This window comes from Euwallacea fornicatus, chromosome 17 (assembly GCF_040115645.1).
Source record: "Euwallacea fornicatus isolate EFF26 chromosome 17, ASM4011564v1, whole genome shotgun sequence".
Lineage (NCBI taxonomy): Eukaryota > Metazoa > Arthropoda > Insecta > Coleoptera > Curculionidae > Euwallacea > Euwallacea fornicatus.
The window spans coordinates 759,399-775,845 of record NC_089557.1 but is presented as its reverse complement, the minus strand read 5'-3'; the positions used below and the strand labels follow the sequence as shown (position 1 = coordinate 775,845).

Genomic DNA, 16,447 nt, shown 5'->3' with positions numbered 1-16,447 from the left:
GGACCACTTTTCGACCCCAGACAGCCCCGGGTGACTGATTCGTGGAAGGTTACGCGGAGACCTCCAAACGAATCAAATTATAATATCTAAGCAGAAACAAAAACGAATATATCAAACGGCAATGTTGACAAATTTCCGGTTGATTCGCCTCGTTCCTTCCAGAGCTATAATCAAAGAGTTTATTGAAAGAGAGAATCAGGTGGTAATCAATGACGCACGCAGTGTTTCGACCTTTACCCCTTGACCCGGCGCCCCCACCTCTGATTATCCTCCCGCTGACCCCTTCTCGATAGCAGCCCTCCTCGGAGAGAGCCCCGCTATACAACGGTGACTCACGGTGTAGGCCGATGACCGCAAAACAGCGCCGCGACGCAACTAGGGATGGGTCGCTTTCCAAATAGCGATCATGCGAGGGACGTAGCCGATGTCTTCGGCGATTCAAAATGGCCGCCGGAGGAGGTGAAGTCGCTGTTACTGTCAAAATATATTGTTTGCGTGCGGTGTACCACCGCCCGTGGGTTTAAGGCAATTTTCAAATAGAAATATAATATTTTCACGGGCGTCGACACGGAGGGAGGCCGTACGGCCTAGAAAATAGCGTCGTGTATGTGAGGCTGCCGGAGACCTCCCCAAAATGGCGATGCATGACGCTCCACGATCATGACGCCCCATACGCCGCCATTTTACAGCCCAGAATTCTCCTTTCTCCCTTTTTCTGTAATAAACGCCCTTTCAACCTGAAGCAACTGTCAGTAACGCTTCTTCCCTCGACGACCATCGAGGTACTTGCAACGAAATACAACTCCCAAGGCAAAACTCGTATTCCTACCCTTGAACAACTTCAATTAGTCATTGTCGGAAAATCAGTTAAAACAACTCTCGGCGACGCTTTTGGAAATGCATGATATTAATGAGCCAAAGAAACTTTCCATTAACTTCCATCCCCATTGTAAAAGTTTCCGCTGAACGACGCTGTACTTCCAGCAACAAAGTTAGATAGCTGAGATTTGAAATATTTAATGTCAATCGGGAAAACACGGTTAAATGGAGGAAGAGCTTTACATTAATGGAAAAAATTTTCCCAACTAAAGACGATTTCTAATGTTATTGACAGTACAACAATGGATATAGGCGGCGACCGTGGAGGTGCCAATATATACCTTGATGTTGAGGGTGCACTGTTGCCACATTTACCAAACTTATGCAAAAAACGCTTTCTAAAATCGCACAAAAGCCGTGAGAGGAATGCCACGTTAATGCATAGCAACAATTGTGCATAACCAGCATTCGACATTTGAGGGTAAGCCCGAAACACCGGAGGCATGGACCCAGGCGATCCGGCAACATGGCCCCTTGTGGGAGTCTCCTAAACCCCGCGGAACCCGCCACCCAATCAGAGGCGTCGCGTACACGCGTGTTTGTATAAAATATTCCCGTTCCTTTCACCATCCGTGGACCGGCGGTCGCTTGTCGGACATTTTTGCGGGCGAAATGCCGACTTTGACGTCTTTCCGCCCGTTTTTCGGGCGGTTCGGTGTCGATTTCGTTTACCTTTGAAATTGGCAATACTGCACTGGCCCGCCACTGGGCCCGCCAGCCCGCCCCGCGGACGCCATTGGCGGCCCTTCGAGGGAGAAAAAAAATCCACCTTTTTTCCATTGAAGTTTTGCGTCGTAGCACGATTGTTGACCGCACGGTAAAATACTCGACGCACACACTCCAATAGTAGCAGAGCAAGTGACATAGGTGACGTAAATGACAGCGACAGCTGACACTTTTGGCATGTAAATTTGCGAGTTCTGCAGCCGATCAATGTTACGAGGAAACTATTTTCTCAGTCGGACAAATTAATATGAATAATTTATGGATTTTCTCAAGCAGTACGGAGATTGTTAATGATTAATTACGATAACTATATTAACCAGTATTAAACATGCATAATCTTGTTTACGGTTTTTGAACCGCTATCTAGGAATCTGATGCTCAGAACAAACTATAACAATGATTAATGGTAAAACTATGTGCGCAAGGTACTCGAGCGAAGAGGCATTTTAATTAACGTTAATACACACATTACTAAGTTTCATAATTTTAAACATAAATTAGAGCAATTGACAAAGACAATCGGACAACGTAGAAACAATGAAACTGTCGATATTACCAACAAACACTAGCCGCCATGTTGGAACAAAAGAGAGTTGCGTGCAAGTCGAATAATGGATGTTCGTTTGTTTCAGTATGGCGGCCAGGCGCCGTCAAAGCCTCTTGAAAACGTGTTCGGAATTGCCGAAGCCCAAACTTTAGGTCTTCATCATCTTTGTCTGATGGTACATCGGGGGACGATTCGCAACTACACTGGCCGCTGCCACGACCCGACCATCGAATTCGAATCTGGCCATCCTGTATATCTCGCGATGTCAGGTGTCAGTTGTCACCCAGCGTCCGACGAAGCACGACCTGTCAGCTTCTGACGGAGGCAATCCGTAATTAAATTTTTTTTTGCTATCCGATATAGGGCCTCTGGAAAGTGCGCATTTACACACCGCTCGTCACAGGACAACGTAAAATTTCATTTTTACAAATTGACGCGCTTGATCCGCCCCTAATTTCATTTTTTTTTTCAAAACGCCTACGCGGCACGGGCGACGTCGATCTTCAGTTGAACCTCTTCATTTACCAAAATTAAATCGAATTAAACAACACCGCTCGTTAACGCGCGCCCTTTGCAATATGGCGCTCGTCCCGGTGGGCACTGACGACCAATATGGCCGCCTGTCACGCTGAAACAAATGAACGTCAACCATGCTGTTCATCATGGCCGCCCGACTGAATGTCACCAGTGGAGATTTCACAGGATTACCGGAAATTAACGATAAAAGAAAGCGCTGCACGTCAATGAGCCGCCGCGTTGCCATTGAAAACACATTAAATTGAAATGGATAAATCGCAACCTGCCAATTTAATTGCCCCGGAAGTGACATACATTTTAAAAAATGCAATTTTACATTTTTCTGTCACGTCAAGGCGAAAATAAATATTTTCTCCCGTGATCGAAGCACTCTAAATTGGGACGTAAAATATAAATGACTACTCGTGTCAGAAACTGACAAGTGATCGATGGTTGGACGCAGAATGACGTCGAGAATATAGATATACAGCGTTCGATTCGGAGCGCGACGGACTCCTAAAGGGAAATATGCAACTTCTCTGTTTTCCGAACCGCGCCCGGGCGCGGGGGCCTAAATGACACATTTTCTAATGTTGCCAACGCTGACGTTTCGCTCAAGCACTTTGAGGGCAATTTCAAGGCGCCTCGCCCCGTTCACGTGCCGGTGGCGCAATTCAAAAAAAAGAAAAAAAGAATTAAAGCCCTTCCGCAATTTTCGTGAAAATACCGTCACACGTGCTCCACGTGAGTCCCCCCACTCTCGTTTATTGTCGCGACATGACAACTAAAAGTGATTTTTACCTATTACTCATGTCACTACGACGACCCACTACGTTCCGGTATTGCGCATATTAAAAAAAAAACCGATGACACATAGTGACAAGTACTCTAACTGACGTCATCTCGCTCCACAATATAAATTAGTTAAAGCTCTGGATTGCAATTATGAAGACAAAATGGAGGGGTAATTATTATCCTGTTTAAACGTTCAAATTCAGTTTTCAGCTACAATTAACGGTGAGCTTCAGCTTCAATTACACATGGAACTTGCCGCGCTAATGCAATACGAAAGAGATGAGTTTTCTCAAAGAAGGCGCATAATTAAACACCATCAAATTGTGGTGCACTGAAACGAGGTTCTCTACTTTTGAGGCGAATCGTTCTTTCTGCCAGAACGCTCATTTTGCCAGGATGTTTATTTTACCGGAATTAAATGGAGCGATGCAACCAGCAATTTTGCGACTATTATCACGGGCGCTCCTTGCGAAAACGGGATTTTTAATGGTCGCATCGGACTGCCCGGCTGAACCCCAAGACGTGATACGTCACTGTGGCAAGAAAAAAGCCGAACGAAACGTGCGAAAATACAAGATGGCGTCTCGCAAGAGAAACGAAAGTTGACGATCGTGGCGGGAGGGGAAAAGTTGCAGCGGCGACGTCGCCTTCAATTTCCGGGCGGAACGCACTGTGGAAGAATATTTGTAAGTTTTTCCAAAAACTCAGTTTACCTCGAATTGTCCTGAAAACCGCCGGGACAGTCCAGATCCTGCACCGGCACAGCTACGCAACCTGACGTCAACCTAACGGACCTCGTTGTTGGTGAAGTTGACGTCAGGTTAACCAACCACCAAAGCCGTGCCTACCGAGAATGTGCGTTTCCGCCAAACCACGTCATAAGAAAAGCCTTAGCGCGGATTTTCGAGGCGTTGCTCATGTGAGCCCCACTCCACCCGAAGGCTCGGGGATTCCCCGTCGCCGGTCCGCGTCGGTGGCGAGGGTGAGGGTGAGGTGCGTACCACGAAGAATTTTAGTGAGTCCGCATTCATGCGCCGTTCCACCAGCGAAAATCTCACGGTTTTCTGTGAGGTGAAGAAGCTGGGCAAAATGCCGGGCAGGTGCGAATCAGTTCCGGGGCCTCAATTGAAAGACGTCGTGTTCGAGCGAGGAAATGACGAAGTTACGGCTCTGCCGCGGAACCATCGAATCGGCCTGTTTTGGCATGTCTGCCGAAGGTGGTTGCGGAGCGCCGTGGCGATTGGCCATTAACCGACTGTCAACTGTTCGAACGATTGTCAATGTCAGGTTCCAACCTGGAAAGGCAGCGGCTCGAATTCGGGTCAGTGGCGCGGACGGGAAATTAAACTTTACGGCGTTTTGTCGTTTCGCAATTGCTCGGACCGACGTCAGTAATGGCACTTACGTCAGTTCTATAGGTAAGGAAATCCCCCCTCCCCGCGGAGCCACGTTGTTTCGAAACCTAATTGTCGTTCCTCTGCAGTGTTTACATTAATTAGACCGTTAACGTTCCTCCCTTTCCCTCTCGTCAACGCCCGTCCTGAAGACGGTGACAGTTTCCTCATCGAAATGCGAGAAACAACAAGCATGGCAACACCTCGCCGGCAAAACTGCGTTTTTCAGCGAAAAATGATCAATATCAGAGATGACTTACCTCTCAAAAGAATCTCCGTTCTGCACGTACTTTTCGACGCCCAGCAAAGACGTGAGGGACGTGTCACTTCCCGGGGGACTCGCGGACGAGTAGTCGCCCTGATCGAAACCTGCAAAAAGGTGCAAAAGCGCACTTAATAAATTACGGAAAACCGCTGAATGCACCCCCGCAAGGATGTCCCAAATGAAAGGAAAATAGGAAGGCATAAGGGCCGATAGAGGGGCCGAGGCCCCAAGGATGATGCGGAAAGCACTCACCTTCAAGAGGCATCTCGGGTCGATAGGTTCGGGTTCTCGAGGGCGAGCTCGTTGCCGCCCCATCTCGACGAGGAGGAACGGCGAAAGCTCACTTTCTACTTTTCGGGTGTTTTTTTTTTCTCTTTTTTTTTTTTTTTGAGGGGAAAAAACTCTCACTTACAACGGAAAAAAACCGCACCCCCCAGGCAGAAACCGCGAGACAAAAACGCGCTGACGTCGTTCGGGGTGGAAGCGTCGCGGCTCAGCTACAACAACAATTGGAAACCGGTTTTTTTGAACAGGAGCATCAAAACAAACTAAATCCGCGTGGCTAAAGGCCAAACACCCCAAAGCAGCCGGGTGGAGTTGTAGGGTAACTCTGGGCGCGCCCGTCCGAAGAACGGGGCGCTACAGTCGCGCCCCGATCGATGGCGAGCCTGCGCAGGAGAGGGGTCGTTTCCTCGGGGCGGGGGTGGATGTTGATGATAGTGAAACAAGGGCCGGGTAGGCGGGAGGGGGTTTAGGCTTGGACTTGACCTTGGGGGGGTAAACGTTTGGAAGCGACGAGTGCGTGGGATTTCATTTTTATGAATTTGATCGACTGATCGTGAATGTGCATGCGATTGTAAATAAGTAAGATCGAATTCGATGCATCGTTCGAAGCGAAATTCGAGGTAACGTTGGCCGTCCGGCGGCTGCGCCAAGCGAAGGCGTAGAAGGGCAACTTGAGATTTCCGAAAGGGAAATTCTAAGAAATAAAATAATAATAATAATAATAATAATAATGCTCCGGGAACTTCAGGCGGCCGGCCCTTCGACGCCGGCGCGTCGCCACGTCGGGAGCGAAAGGAAAAATGCGGAGCCATCTTGGAAATTGTAAAGCAAAAAATCGGTGCCGTTTTGAAAAAATCTTGAGGTTACCTGACCTACTTGCACGGTTCTTCTTTATCGATCAGCGACGCAGGGAATGGGACGTAGTTCTAGCTAAAATCGTTTGAATTTTACCGGTCGGGCCTCGAGGAATTCCCCACTTGCGCCGAACGCATTCAGGACTTACCAAACTTCAAACGCGAGCAATAGGAGAACGACATCGCATTACATCCGAAAAGGCCGGAAAATGCCGTTGCAAATGGGCCGTCGCCGTCCCACGTTCGGATTCGGCGGGACTGCGCATGACGCGCTTTTCCACGAAAATCGCGGAGTGTCATAAACACAAACGCGGCAAAGTCAACGTGACGGCCGTTCTGTCGACACCTCGAAGCGTGCGACGCGTCACTTTGTTGGGAAATCGAGATCATTATTTATGGGAAATGAAACAATATTTGCAACGCTGTCGCCCTCTTTCCTTGTCTATCGCGTGCCATGCAGCGAGGAGTAAACCGACAGCTCGCTACGAAACGCGACCGATCGGGCCGAGTTGACACGTGTCAAATGTCTAGAGAACGAAGGCGGAAAAAATGCAAGAAAAACTTCGTTCTATGGCGTCCGTGCGTCGGGAATGACCTTTTTTGCTCAATACGGCCCGTGCAGGTCAAGGGGATGCTATTCGGGATTGGAAAATAACGGCCACTTGTTGGACCAATTTTTGAAATTTAGGTAAGGCGCGATTCGTCGGAAAAACAAGCTGTTTCGCTCGCTTTTGCAACGTAAACTACGTATAAATTAGGCAGGCACGTAGGATAACAGAAAAATTGATCAAAAACCAAGATGTTTCGTAAATTACTGAGTGTGATGCACCGATGGATTTCTGAGGAAAAGCGTTTTAAAAACGGCAAAAATTCCAGGGCCGCATTTAAGGGGAAAAAATGACGATCGTCCGTGAGGGTCGAACGAACGCCGTCATGTCAAGGCTCACGAAAATCTACAACGGAGTCTTGGCTTCCACCCATCCCTTGTCAGAAAGCGGAAAAAATACAAAAAAAATAAAAATAAATAAAATAAATTTGACGGTTTTCGAAATAACTGGAAACTCATCAGTTTGCTCATGTGGCCGCTGGCCTTATGGCGCAACTTCTCCCTCATCCAACCCCATCCTCCCATTTCAGTCTGTATCTACTATCGTTCACGAGATCCACATGCTGGACATTCTTATCTTGGGGGCCCAGTAGGACATTTCGCACAGAGCATCGGTTTTTTGACCGATGAGCTCTAAGTTTACAAAAAAACGGTCTAAGATTGCGAAGCATCGGTGAATTTTTAACCAACAAGGGGCGAAAAGCTCAACTGGGGCGCGTTAAAAAAAAAAAGGGGGTCGAACATCGTTCTTGGGGTTGTTCGATCATTTCTTTTCTTCAAAATGACCCCTAGGTTCGCTCAGGAATTTGCCCCTTTAAAATTGCGACTTCCCTCCAATTTAATTATCTATAATCGTTTACGAGATCCCATGCCGGACATCCTCGACTTGGGCACCCCGTATACTGGGTGCTCGGTGCTTGCAAGCGCAGTTTGTGTAAAATCGCCCTATCGATACTACGGCTAATTATTCAAACGAAGAGAAAGTGAACGTGGTAGAATTCCATTTACGATTCAGTAGAAACGTAGCTGCGGCGTGCGCTATGTAGAGAGCAACCGACTACATAAACGTAATTTAATCGTTATAAACTGCAAATAATTGACTAATTATGAACGATCCATAATTTAACAAGTTCAGCACCATGTAATGTGTGGACTGTCTTTCACATGGTCGATTCCCGTTCCCACACTCGGATCGCTTTTGAATGGTCAGTACTGTCGGTGTTTTGAAAAAGTGAGGCTCAAAAATTCTACAAATTTCAAGTACAGGGGTGCTCCTTCGAAACGAGACAGAGAGAGAAAAGAGAGAGAGAGAGAGAGAGAGAGAGAGAAAAAGAGAGAGAGAAAGAGAAAGAGAAAGAGAAAGAGAAAAGGGCGCATGCGCAGACGCTTTAGTTAGGGAGCTGTTTTTTTTTTAAACAATTTCGTGCGTGCAATTTTGAGCGAAATTCAACTCCGCAAGTGATGATCTTTGTTCGAAGAAGTGCGCCCCTGAAACGCAACAACCCTTAGTTTTCCCGGATAATGGCAAAATCTGAAGCGCCGCTGGGACACAGAAAAATCTTTAGGATCTCTCGCAAATCTCTAAATCTCGCCGCAATTAGCCCCTATTTTTTGAAACCAATATACGGGGTGTTCCAAGAAGGTTGTGAATAATTTTTGCTCATAAACCCCCACTCAAAAATGAGCCGTTTTGTGGCTTCAAAGTCATTTTTGTTCAAAAACATAGTGTTTGATTGTTGAAAGTGACAACCCCCAGCTCGGTTACATAAATTTGTCCTCTGAATCATTGAATCGCCCATCTGTGGTAATATGTGCAGTCACCCTTCCTAACAGTTCCTCTTGGACCGACTACAGGCGTTTCGCACACCACCGACTTGATATGACCCCAGAGAAAAAAAATCCAACGGGCTTAAATCAGGACTTGGCTCTGGCCATCTCACAGGTCCGCCTCTTCCAATCCATCAATTTATCAATTGTTGGCTTAGATGGACCTCATAGTTCTGGCAAAATGTGCAGGTGCGCCGTCCCGTTGGAACCACGCTCTATCCCGTGTGTCCATAGGAACGTGTGCATTGCCCAACAGCTCAGGAAATCAGAAGAAAAATTTCTTTATTTAGTTTTATCGTATTCATGTAAGTCGAATGTCGAAGTCTTTTGAAGAACAATTCCTCTGGAGCCGAAACAGCTCATTTCTGCGTACGCAAAAATTGTTCACCGCAGTGTCCCCTTCGAGTTTGGCAAAACCTTTTTGGAACACCCTGTAAATCTACCACCAATTTGCGACACCCCGTATGTTAGGTCAGATCTGAAACGTGAATGTGTGCAGTTTGTAAACTAATTGCATATTAAGGGTTTTTGACTATCCATGGATTCGCGATAAACTGTGATAAGTGGTAATCTACCCTACAAGGACTAACGGTGCTCGAGTGCGTGGATGTGGTAAGTTCTCTGTTACCTGCAATGTTGCCAGCAGACGACTTTGTCATTGGTCTTGGAGGCATTAATATCTAATCCTGTATCCTGATTGGTTCCTACGGCTTTTTTCGGGCGATAGATGAGCCAATTATCTGCTAGGGATGTCGTATCGAAGAGTGATAGCATGGATGCAAGCCAGATAAGTGATCATATGTCAACTTTCTGTGGAATAAAACTGTCAGATTCATCACCGTTAATGCAAAAGATTTGACAATGCTGCCAGCATGGCAGATCTAGAAGCAATCCTCCTCTATTGGGGTCACTCTACACGTGACGAGGCTAAGTTATTAAGTGTATTATATATTGGGGTTTGAGTTCACTGTTTGCTATCCGGGTTTCTGTTAGGACAGTCAGTCACATGCATTCTGATTAGGGGTGGCTACTCCCTTGTAGCACTTATCGGTAACTGCTAGTTTTTGTTATCGGTTATCCTCAGGTTATTTGCAATTTACTGGTGAAAGTGGAAGAAAAACATGTTTAGTTCATGCACAGAGGCAACTTAGAGACTTTGGGGCGCCCACTGAAGAATTTTGGTCAGTTTTGGACAGTGGAAAAAATGTCTTGTCCACGTACTCGTCCGGTGAACTTGACTCCATTTCATAAAACTGTCAACCTCCTATTTGCATCGCACATGTAACGCATTCTGTCATCATTGAAGTTGACGGTCAAACTCGAAAATATCCGGACAAATTCAATATGACTCATCCGTCTTGGTGCCAGCTTTAAGACGAATAATTTTACACACAATGTCGTAATGGCCCGATTGTTAGTTAGGAATTCCCCTAGATCGAGAAAAATTAGCAGAGCTTGGCAACATTGCACCGACGAGGGGGGCGACTCACCCCCTAACAGAAACCTCCTATCACCTAGACTTGCAAACAAGGGAGACACTGTCATTTACGTCACATTGCAACTTACTGATTCTGTCATTATTGAAGTTGGCGGTCAAGGTCAGAAATTTCCAGACAAATTCAATATGACTTATCTGTCTTAAGCGAATGTTTCTGGGTAAATGTACCGAACGAGCGATGCAAACGTTGGGATGTGGATCACACAAAAATATGTAATTTCCTGTAAAGTCACCTTATTTTGCGATTTTCTATCGATTGAAGCAAGAACGTGAACTAAAACTAAACCACCCCGTGTACATGGTTGCTAAGCGATTGCCTTTCCAGTCTAATAATGTCTAGCGGTGAGGACCCTGCGTCTGTGGACGCCTGGTATACTTTGATTAGAAGTGCCAAAAATTAGTAGATAAGTGAGTGAAATAAGAGAATTTCCTGAAAAATTGAGGTTATTCCAAATTCTACGCGGACAGGACAATCAAAAGAATCTATGAGATCTGGAGAGTGCAAGGATGTCGAGAGGGCAGCATCAATTAAGATACCCAAGGGCATTACGGGAGGTTTTATAGGAGAGACAACCCTTGCCCCTTCATAATTATTTAAGAGCTTGCAACAAGTTCTCTGGGTTAGTAGTTGAAATTGATAATAGATTAAGCCTACTGGTACCCAAGCCCTTTTCCTTTCGCAGATCCTTAAGAAAAATATCAATCCAGACATCTAAAAATTTCACCGCGATTTAAATCAATCCATTTGCTTTCTATGCTAAGGCCCAGTTGAGTAATCAGTAATCATAGCATACTGCAAAGCACAGTGCTGAACAGTTTAACTGCATAACTAAACCTACAGGTTCATGCTAGTGTGGTAAGGACTAGTATCACAAACACATTCTCACATACGTTAACATGCAGGGCAGTCAACACAAAGGAGTTTATGAGAGCTACATTGAATGCTTGATCATCTGGAGCGTAGAGTATTTAAAGTTACATCAGTTGACATTCCTTGAGGGGGGTATTTTCAAACAGAGAATTGCGCCTATAAATAATCCAGATAACGAGTCATACCTTCGTCAGTCAGATCATCCAAAAGCTCATCGTATGTTAGTGAAACATCTAAAAAACAGGAACAACGTCACAGGGTTTATTTTGGACAAAAATACAATCCATTCCACTTACCAGCACCGGCCATTTTAGTTCGGTTTGGGTGAAGGGGGCATTTGCAGGGGCACACGCACAGTTCTAGCGGACGGTTTCACTGAGAATTGGGCCGAATTCGTGGGAATATCGGTGAAAAAACTCAATATAAAGGGAAATTCAACTAAACGACAGAATGTTTATGAAAGAAAAAATTATTGTTTTGCATTTTCGAGCAGTGCTGCCAACACCCACGAAGAAGAACAACGGCGCATTGTTCCTCTGACTTTGACGCCTCGCCAAAAATCCCTTTTAAATCCGAAGCGTCGTATTGCCTCTTCACTGCCCCAAAAACCCTGATGAGTAGACTCCAAAAACGCTATCAACCAAGTCTTCAACACTCGCGTAACTAACGAAATAACATTAATCCAAAATTGGGTTTGAAAATTGCCGTTGCCAACATGGAGAAGGAAAGATCCCCACAAACGGCGGGTGATTTAAAATGTCGAATGAAAATGAGTATCGATTTCCAGGGCGTTAAAGTAAAACTCTCTAGCAACGTCAACATTAAAAAATATATTCCGGATAGAATTAATCAAAAACAACGTGTTCTCTTCATAAAAATACCTATTTCTTGACTGATTCTCAACCGTGGCAATATTAAATAAATGCAAAATGTACACAAGCAGTGTCCGGTTTTGGGCTTAAGAGACGAAACTGAATGGTTTCACGAGCCAGCAAATTGAAATCTTGAGCCCGCTTATTTGTTCGAATCAGTTACATCTAATGCAAGTCTCCAAGACACCAAAACACAATAAAGTCATACTAAATAAACTAAACAAAAACAAATTTTAAAACACGCTCTTATAACAATATATACAATCAAAGGCCACGTTTTCGTATCCTTTACATTATTTGCCTACATAAAGGGGACGCAATGATCCCTCAAAACTCTATAGTACAGGAATACAAAAAGACTAGCAAAATCAATAACCCTCTACTCCTCGCCCCTTAGTTAAAATTATCAATAACTTATTGAGGTATGAACGTGGCCAGATAATAACAATCATTTGCTCCTACTTTTGAAGAACTCTCCATAGTCACTGCTCGATGTCACCTTTGCGGAAATCTTCGACTAAGATCTGGCTGAAAGGGGCACGGCACATGGGGCACTCGGTTAGCATGTTGGCACAAGAAGCACAGAAGCCTCTGTGGAAAGAAACTACCTGTTAGGTTCATTTAACAGATGTAGAACTTGCAGTAAAGCGCATTTTCGCCCATGCGGGAAGGACTTCTGTGGTGCAAGAAGCATGTTGCTCGTCAAAACTAACGCTCATTATAACAAATTCTGAAGCTTTAAGACTCTTAACAGTCCTAAAGTGCACAATTCCTACAAATAAAAAATTAATTCATATTTCTATGTCACATTCCTTAAAAATTGATGCGTAAAACGTAATTTTTACATAAACGAGAAACCCTTTCGTAAGATCCATTCGATCACCCATTCAAATACTGTACTCCACGTGTATGCAACGGGAAAACTTACGAATGCCTGCAGGGCAAAAGCCGTATGGTGGCTTTCTGGTCGTAACATAGCGTGCAACTGTCCTCTCTAATATTCTGTTGCCTCAACTGCCTCAAGAAAATGTGCCTTGGCAGTACCACTTTCTCCTCGGCCCTCAACACTCCGCAATCATTGAAAGTATTGAATTCCACTCTGGGAGCGTGCCTGAAAGGTTCCGCCCCGAAATTGAACCTGCACTGCTGGAAGGACATAAAAGAGGCTGCGGCAAAGAAACCTGACCTAAAACTCGTTTAATCGGACCAAAGTTGATAGAAAATGGTTTGGACGGACGCACTTAGCCATACTGAAGACATGAACACTCGGTGGTAGACTCACTCCGTTCACTGAAAATATTATTTGCTGATTGTGAAGGTCTAGAAGACATCCCAGGACGTCGCCAGGCTGCCACCGGGGCAGCTTCTGGGGGTCGGACTTTGCGTTGTACCAAATCAGTCTCCGACAGCCGTCATATGACAATGAATATCGGTCATCGCCTATACCATACCCTTCCTAAGAACCTCCCCTTATTGCAACCATTCCCATGTATCCCTGAAAGGTACTTACGTGGTTTAGAAAGTTGCTGTTCTTAGTCGCCCATCCGATTTGCATTACACCAGGCGTTATAATCAGTACCTCATAGTACCAAATGCCAGCATCAGCTTGGGAGGTACATCTCACACTTTCAAAACTATACGCATCACTCCGTGCCTCAAGGCCATCAGGGGAGATCTTCAAATATTCACTGACATCGCTGGTGTTGAGCATTGCATTTATGTGTTCCATGTTTATTGACAAATAGGAGTAATTTCGGTCCTCAGTTATAACTGGAGTGATAGAATGATGGGGATTTTGTGAAAATTGGTCAGGAAGTCTTACAAATGTTATCTAAAATCCATTGGGCGCAGAAACCCGCCTGTCGTTTCACATAATGCGCCTCGCTTTTCCACTTTTCTAGTTTGTGAATTGGAGAGGGACTCATTTTTTTTAGCTTACTCAAAATCGATTTTTTGTTTTGACTAGATTGCGCAAACTTTTCCAGCGCTATTAACGAAAATAAAATCACATTGGGATTAGTCTCTGGTTCCTGAAAAAAAGAATCTGTTTTAGTTACAAAATAGGTTCAGTTCTGTGGTTAATGTCTGGAAGTAGTTATTCTCAACAACACACCCAACACCATGATTTAAACCAAAACTAACCAAATTTGTTAAAAGATAATCTATAACACCACCATTTAAAATCTCTATATTCCTAGGACCAGCTAACTTTTCAGCAATACTACCAAGTGCTACGCAAACGTTCCTTTGCCTGGCAGGATTGTCTCTTTCACTTAAAGCTGTCTCCCTTGAAAGAACAAACATGTTCACCACCTGAAAGAATGCTTCCTTTAGCAATAGGTGACAAGAGAAAGTGGCTTTATGCAGCTAAAGCTGCATGGGAAACCAACTTTTCATCCTGACATAATCTGTTATTACCTTTATAATGGACTCTTTGGAAGGCAGAGGGCAATCATCTAAAAGCAAAGTAATAACCGAAGGGCCTAGTGGGTCTGCTAAAGGTATAACTTTGATCATAGAATTGACTACTTGGATCCAACCTTCCTCATTGTCAGCAATGTTATGCAGGTGCAGCATAGCACTTGGCGGTTCCTGCTCACTATAAATAGGAATTTAACAGAGGTTTTACAAAACAATATGTTAAATGGGTACAATTTAAATCCCCTTAAGTAACTGATAAGCTGTGGATGACTAAAATGTTATACATAGAAATTGCAAAATCACACTTTGTCCTCAGGCTTTTAAAGTTTGTTGAACCTTATTCAGGTACTTACTTGTCCACTAAAGTCTCAATAATTCCTAAGGTATCTAAGATTAGCTTGTCAACTAATGAAACATCACTCTGTGATTTGGCCTCAACTTTACTGGGAGTCCTCTGCATCTGTGGGGCTGGTGATGGAGGAGAATGAGAAAGATGCCCTCGAATGTATGGCTCTTGCACCTCCACCCTACGTAGTGCCACTGTGGTACCCTCCTCGTTCTTCTTTTTGCACCAGCACATACCCATACTGTTTTGCTTTAATTACTAGCTACATACTCTTGGTGAAGTTCTTGTAAATTGGGAGGGTTCTATGTGGGGCTGAATAGAAATAACATATCACTTTTATTGCTGCTGATTCCCTGATGAGTTTGCAGAACGGCTCCAGACATTAGTGGCGGGTTCTGCTTAACGCGGGGCGCTGCTTAAAATCTAATTTTGTACGTTTTATGTTGCATTTTTTGGTATTTTTTAAGTTTTATTTGGCCACTACTTTGAAAACTTTGGGATTGTTGGTTAGGAGTAGCAGCTGTCAATTTGTGACGTTTACTCGTTTTAGTAGTATATTTTATTCATTTACAGCATATCACGTGAGATCGAAGAAATTTAGGATAGGGAGACCACGTGACGTTTGTGAGTAATGGAGAATAACGAAGCAATATTGTAAAATTCATATTTACGTTGCCAATTCGTTTTATCTTTTCGGTTCCGATAAGAGAAACTCTGGTATTGCTTTATGTGATTTTTTCTGCCAGAGTTCTGTTCATAATTTATAAACAGATTGCAGAAGAATTTTTCCCTTAAGATATTCATGCGACGCGAATCTCAGCTGTAAACTTATTTCTTGTACCCCTGGTTCCATTATACAGCAGACTTTTTCCATTCTCGATAATGGTATCTCACTATGACTTTGCGTGATTCGATTTTGCCCAAATTCTCCCTTTATGATATAGATAGTGGAAGGAAATTTCTGCATGTAATGAAATCTTCGAAAATCCAAATTTGTTCTGCGTATGCCTGGTTGCCTTATCATACTCATCCCCACTGTCATGACGTGTAAACATTGAAAATTCTAACCTAAGAATTGCAGCCTTCAATTCGTCATACAAATGTACACAGGGAACTATCAACGTTTTCAAAGCCTTTTTGCCTTAGAATCATAAAAATATGACATTCCTAAAGTCTTGGGAAGAATTTGAAAAAGCCGCAGAGAAACTGTACCTTCAGGATCCCTATAAAGTACGATATACCATGAAATATATGCACTCAAAAAACCAACTCATCCTGAAGATGACTGATGATTCTGTGGTATGTATGCATTATTAAATAATAGCCCTTGAGCCAAGGTTTAAGCATTTACTTTTGTTGAAAGTGTAAGCATATTTACTTACGTGATACTCCTCTTCGCGGTCAATAACTTGGGAAACATATGGTGGAACATGCATATTGACTTAAACACTGAAACCATTGTCTCGTTTTCCGCAACATAGTTTTTGTTCTAGTGCCTTCAATTCAAGACAGAAATTGCCCAAGACCTGAGGAAAATCGACAAGTTCATTAGCAACCTGGTGAGGCACATGGTGTCCAAAGAGTCATAATTAACCATTCCGATGGTTTATATTAAACCATTCTAAAGGCGACACTCTTATTTGTTTTTTGTTGAGGCTGACTGTTTTTTTTTTATTATCATTATAACTGTATTTTCTATAATAAAAACACTTTTCAGTTAATGCGCAGGGATCTGTTAAATAAG

General features: G+C 44.0%; 3 protein-coding genes across 8 annotated transcripts in view; 1 reads left to right on the top strand and 2 right to left on the bottom strand.

Moving 5' to 3' along the window:
* LOC136344709 (serine/threonine-protein phosphatase 4 regulatory subunit 1-like) overlaps positions 1-11,580 on the bottom strand; it is a 44,766-nt gene extending 33,186 nt beyond the window's left edge. Inside the window, exons 1-4 of one of the 6 annotated variants that reach the window (XM_066292408.1) lie at positions 11,361-11,579; positions 11,250-11,297; positions 9,324-9,505; positions 5,118-5,226 (exon numbers count right to left, since the gene is read on the bottom strand). In XM_066292408.1, coding sequence (XP_066148505.1) covers positions 5,118-5,226; positions 9,324-9,369 — 155 coding nt within the window. In that variant the 5' untranslated portion in view covers positions 9,370-9,505; positions 11,250-11,297; positions 11,361-11,579. Of the gene's footprint in view, positions 1-5,117; positions 5,227-5,374; positions 5,709-9,323; positions 9,506-11,249; positions 11,298-11,360 lie in introns of those variants that run through there. The other 5 variants (XM_066292412.1, XM_066292407.1, XM_066292411.1 and 2 more) reach the window with 5 other exon arrangements.
* Positions 11,581-11,879: 299 nt separating this feature from the next.
* Positions 11,880-15,234, bottom strand: LOC136344440 (RING finger and SPRY domain-containing protein 1-like). The gene is made up of 8 exons (XM_066291914.1): positions 14,711-15,234; positions 14,355-14,535; positions 14,079-14,249; positions 13,759-13,966; positions 13,447-13,706; positions 13,178-13,392; positions 12,865-13,122; positions 11,880-12,527 (listed from the first exon to the last, which is right to left on the bottom strand). Exons 1-8 carry the CDS (start codon positions 14,941-14,943, stop codon positions 12,419-12,421), a joined length of 1,635 nt encoding a protein of 544 aa, XP_066148011.1. The 5' UTR covers positions 14,944-15,234; the 3' UTR covers positions 11,880-12,418.
* Positions 15,235-15,575: 341 nt separating this feature from the next.
* Positions 15,576-16,424, top strand: Srp9 (signal recognition particle 9). Its single transcript, XM_066291621.1, has 2 exons — positions 15,576-16,002; positions 16,197-16,424. The coding sequence occupies exons 1-2, from the start codon at positions 15,862-15,864 to the stop codon at positions 16,290-16,292; spliced, it is 237 nt and encodes a 78-aa protein (XP_066147718.1). The 5' UTR covers positions 15,576-15,861; the 3' UTR covers positions 16,293-16,424.
* Positions 16,425-16,447: the final 23 nt, after the last annotated feature.

Bases quoted from the DNA above. Each gene is read 5' to 3' on its own strand.
- LOC136344440 (XM_066291914.1), bottom strand. From the start codon at position 14,943: ATGGGTATGTGCTGGTGCAAAAAGAAGAACGAGGAGGGTACCACAGTG. The intron at 14,536-14,710 runs GTAAGTACCTGA...TCCTATTTATAG, and splicing joins ATTGAGACTTTAGTGGACAA to TGAGCAGGAACCGCCAAGTG. The intron at 13,707-13,758 runs GTAAGACTTCCT...CTATCACTCCAG, and splicing joins ATGGATTTTAGATAACATTT to TTATAACTGAGGACCGAAAT.
- Srp9 (XM_066291621.1), top strand. From the start codon at position 15,862: ATGACATTCCTAAAGTCTTGGGAAGAATTTGAAAAAGCCGCAGAGAAA. The intron at 16,003-16,196 runs GTATGTATGCAT...TTTTTGTTCTAG, and splicing joins AGATGACTGATGATTCTGTG to TGCCTTCAATTCAAGACAGA.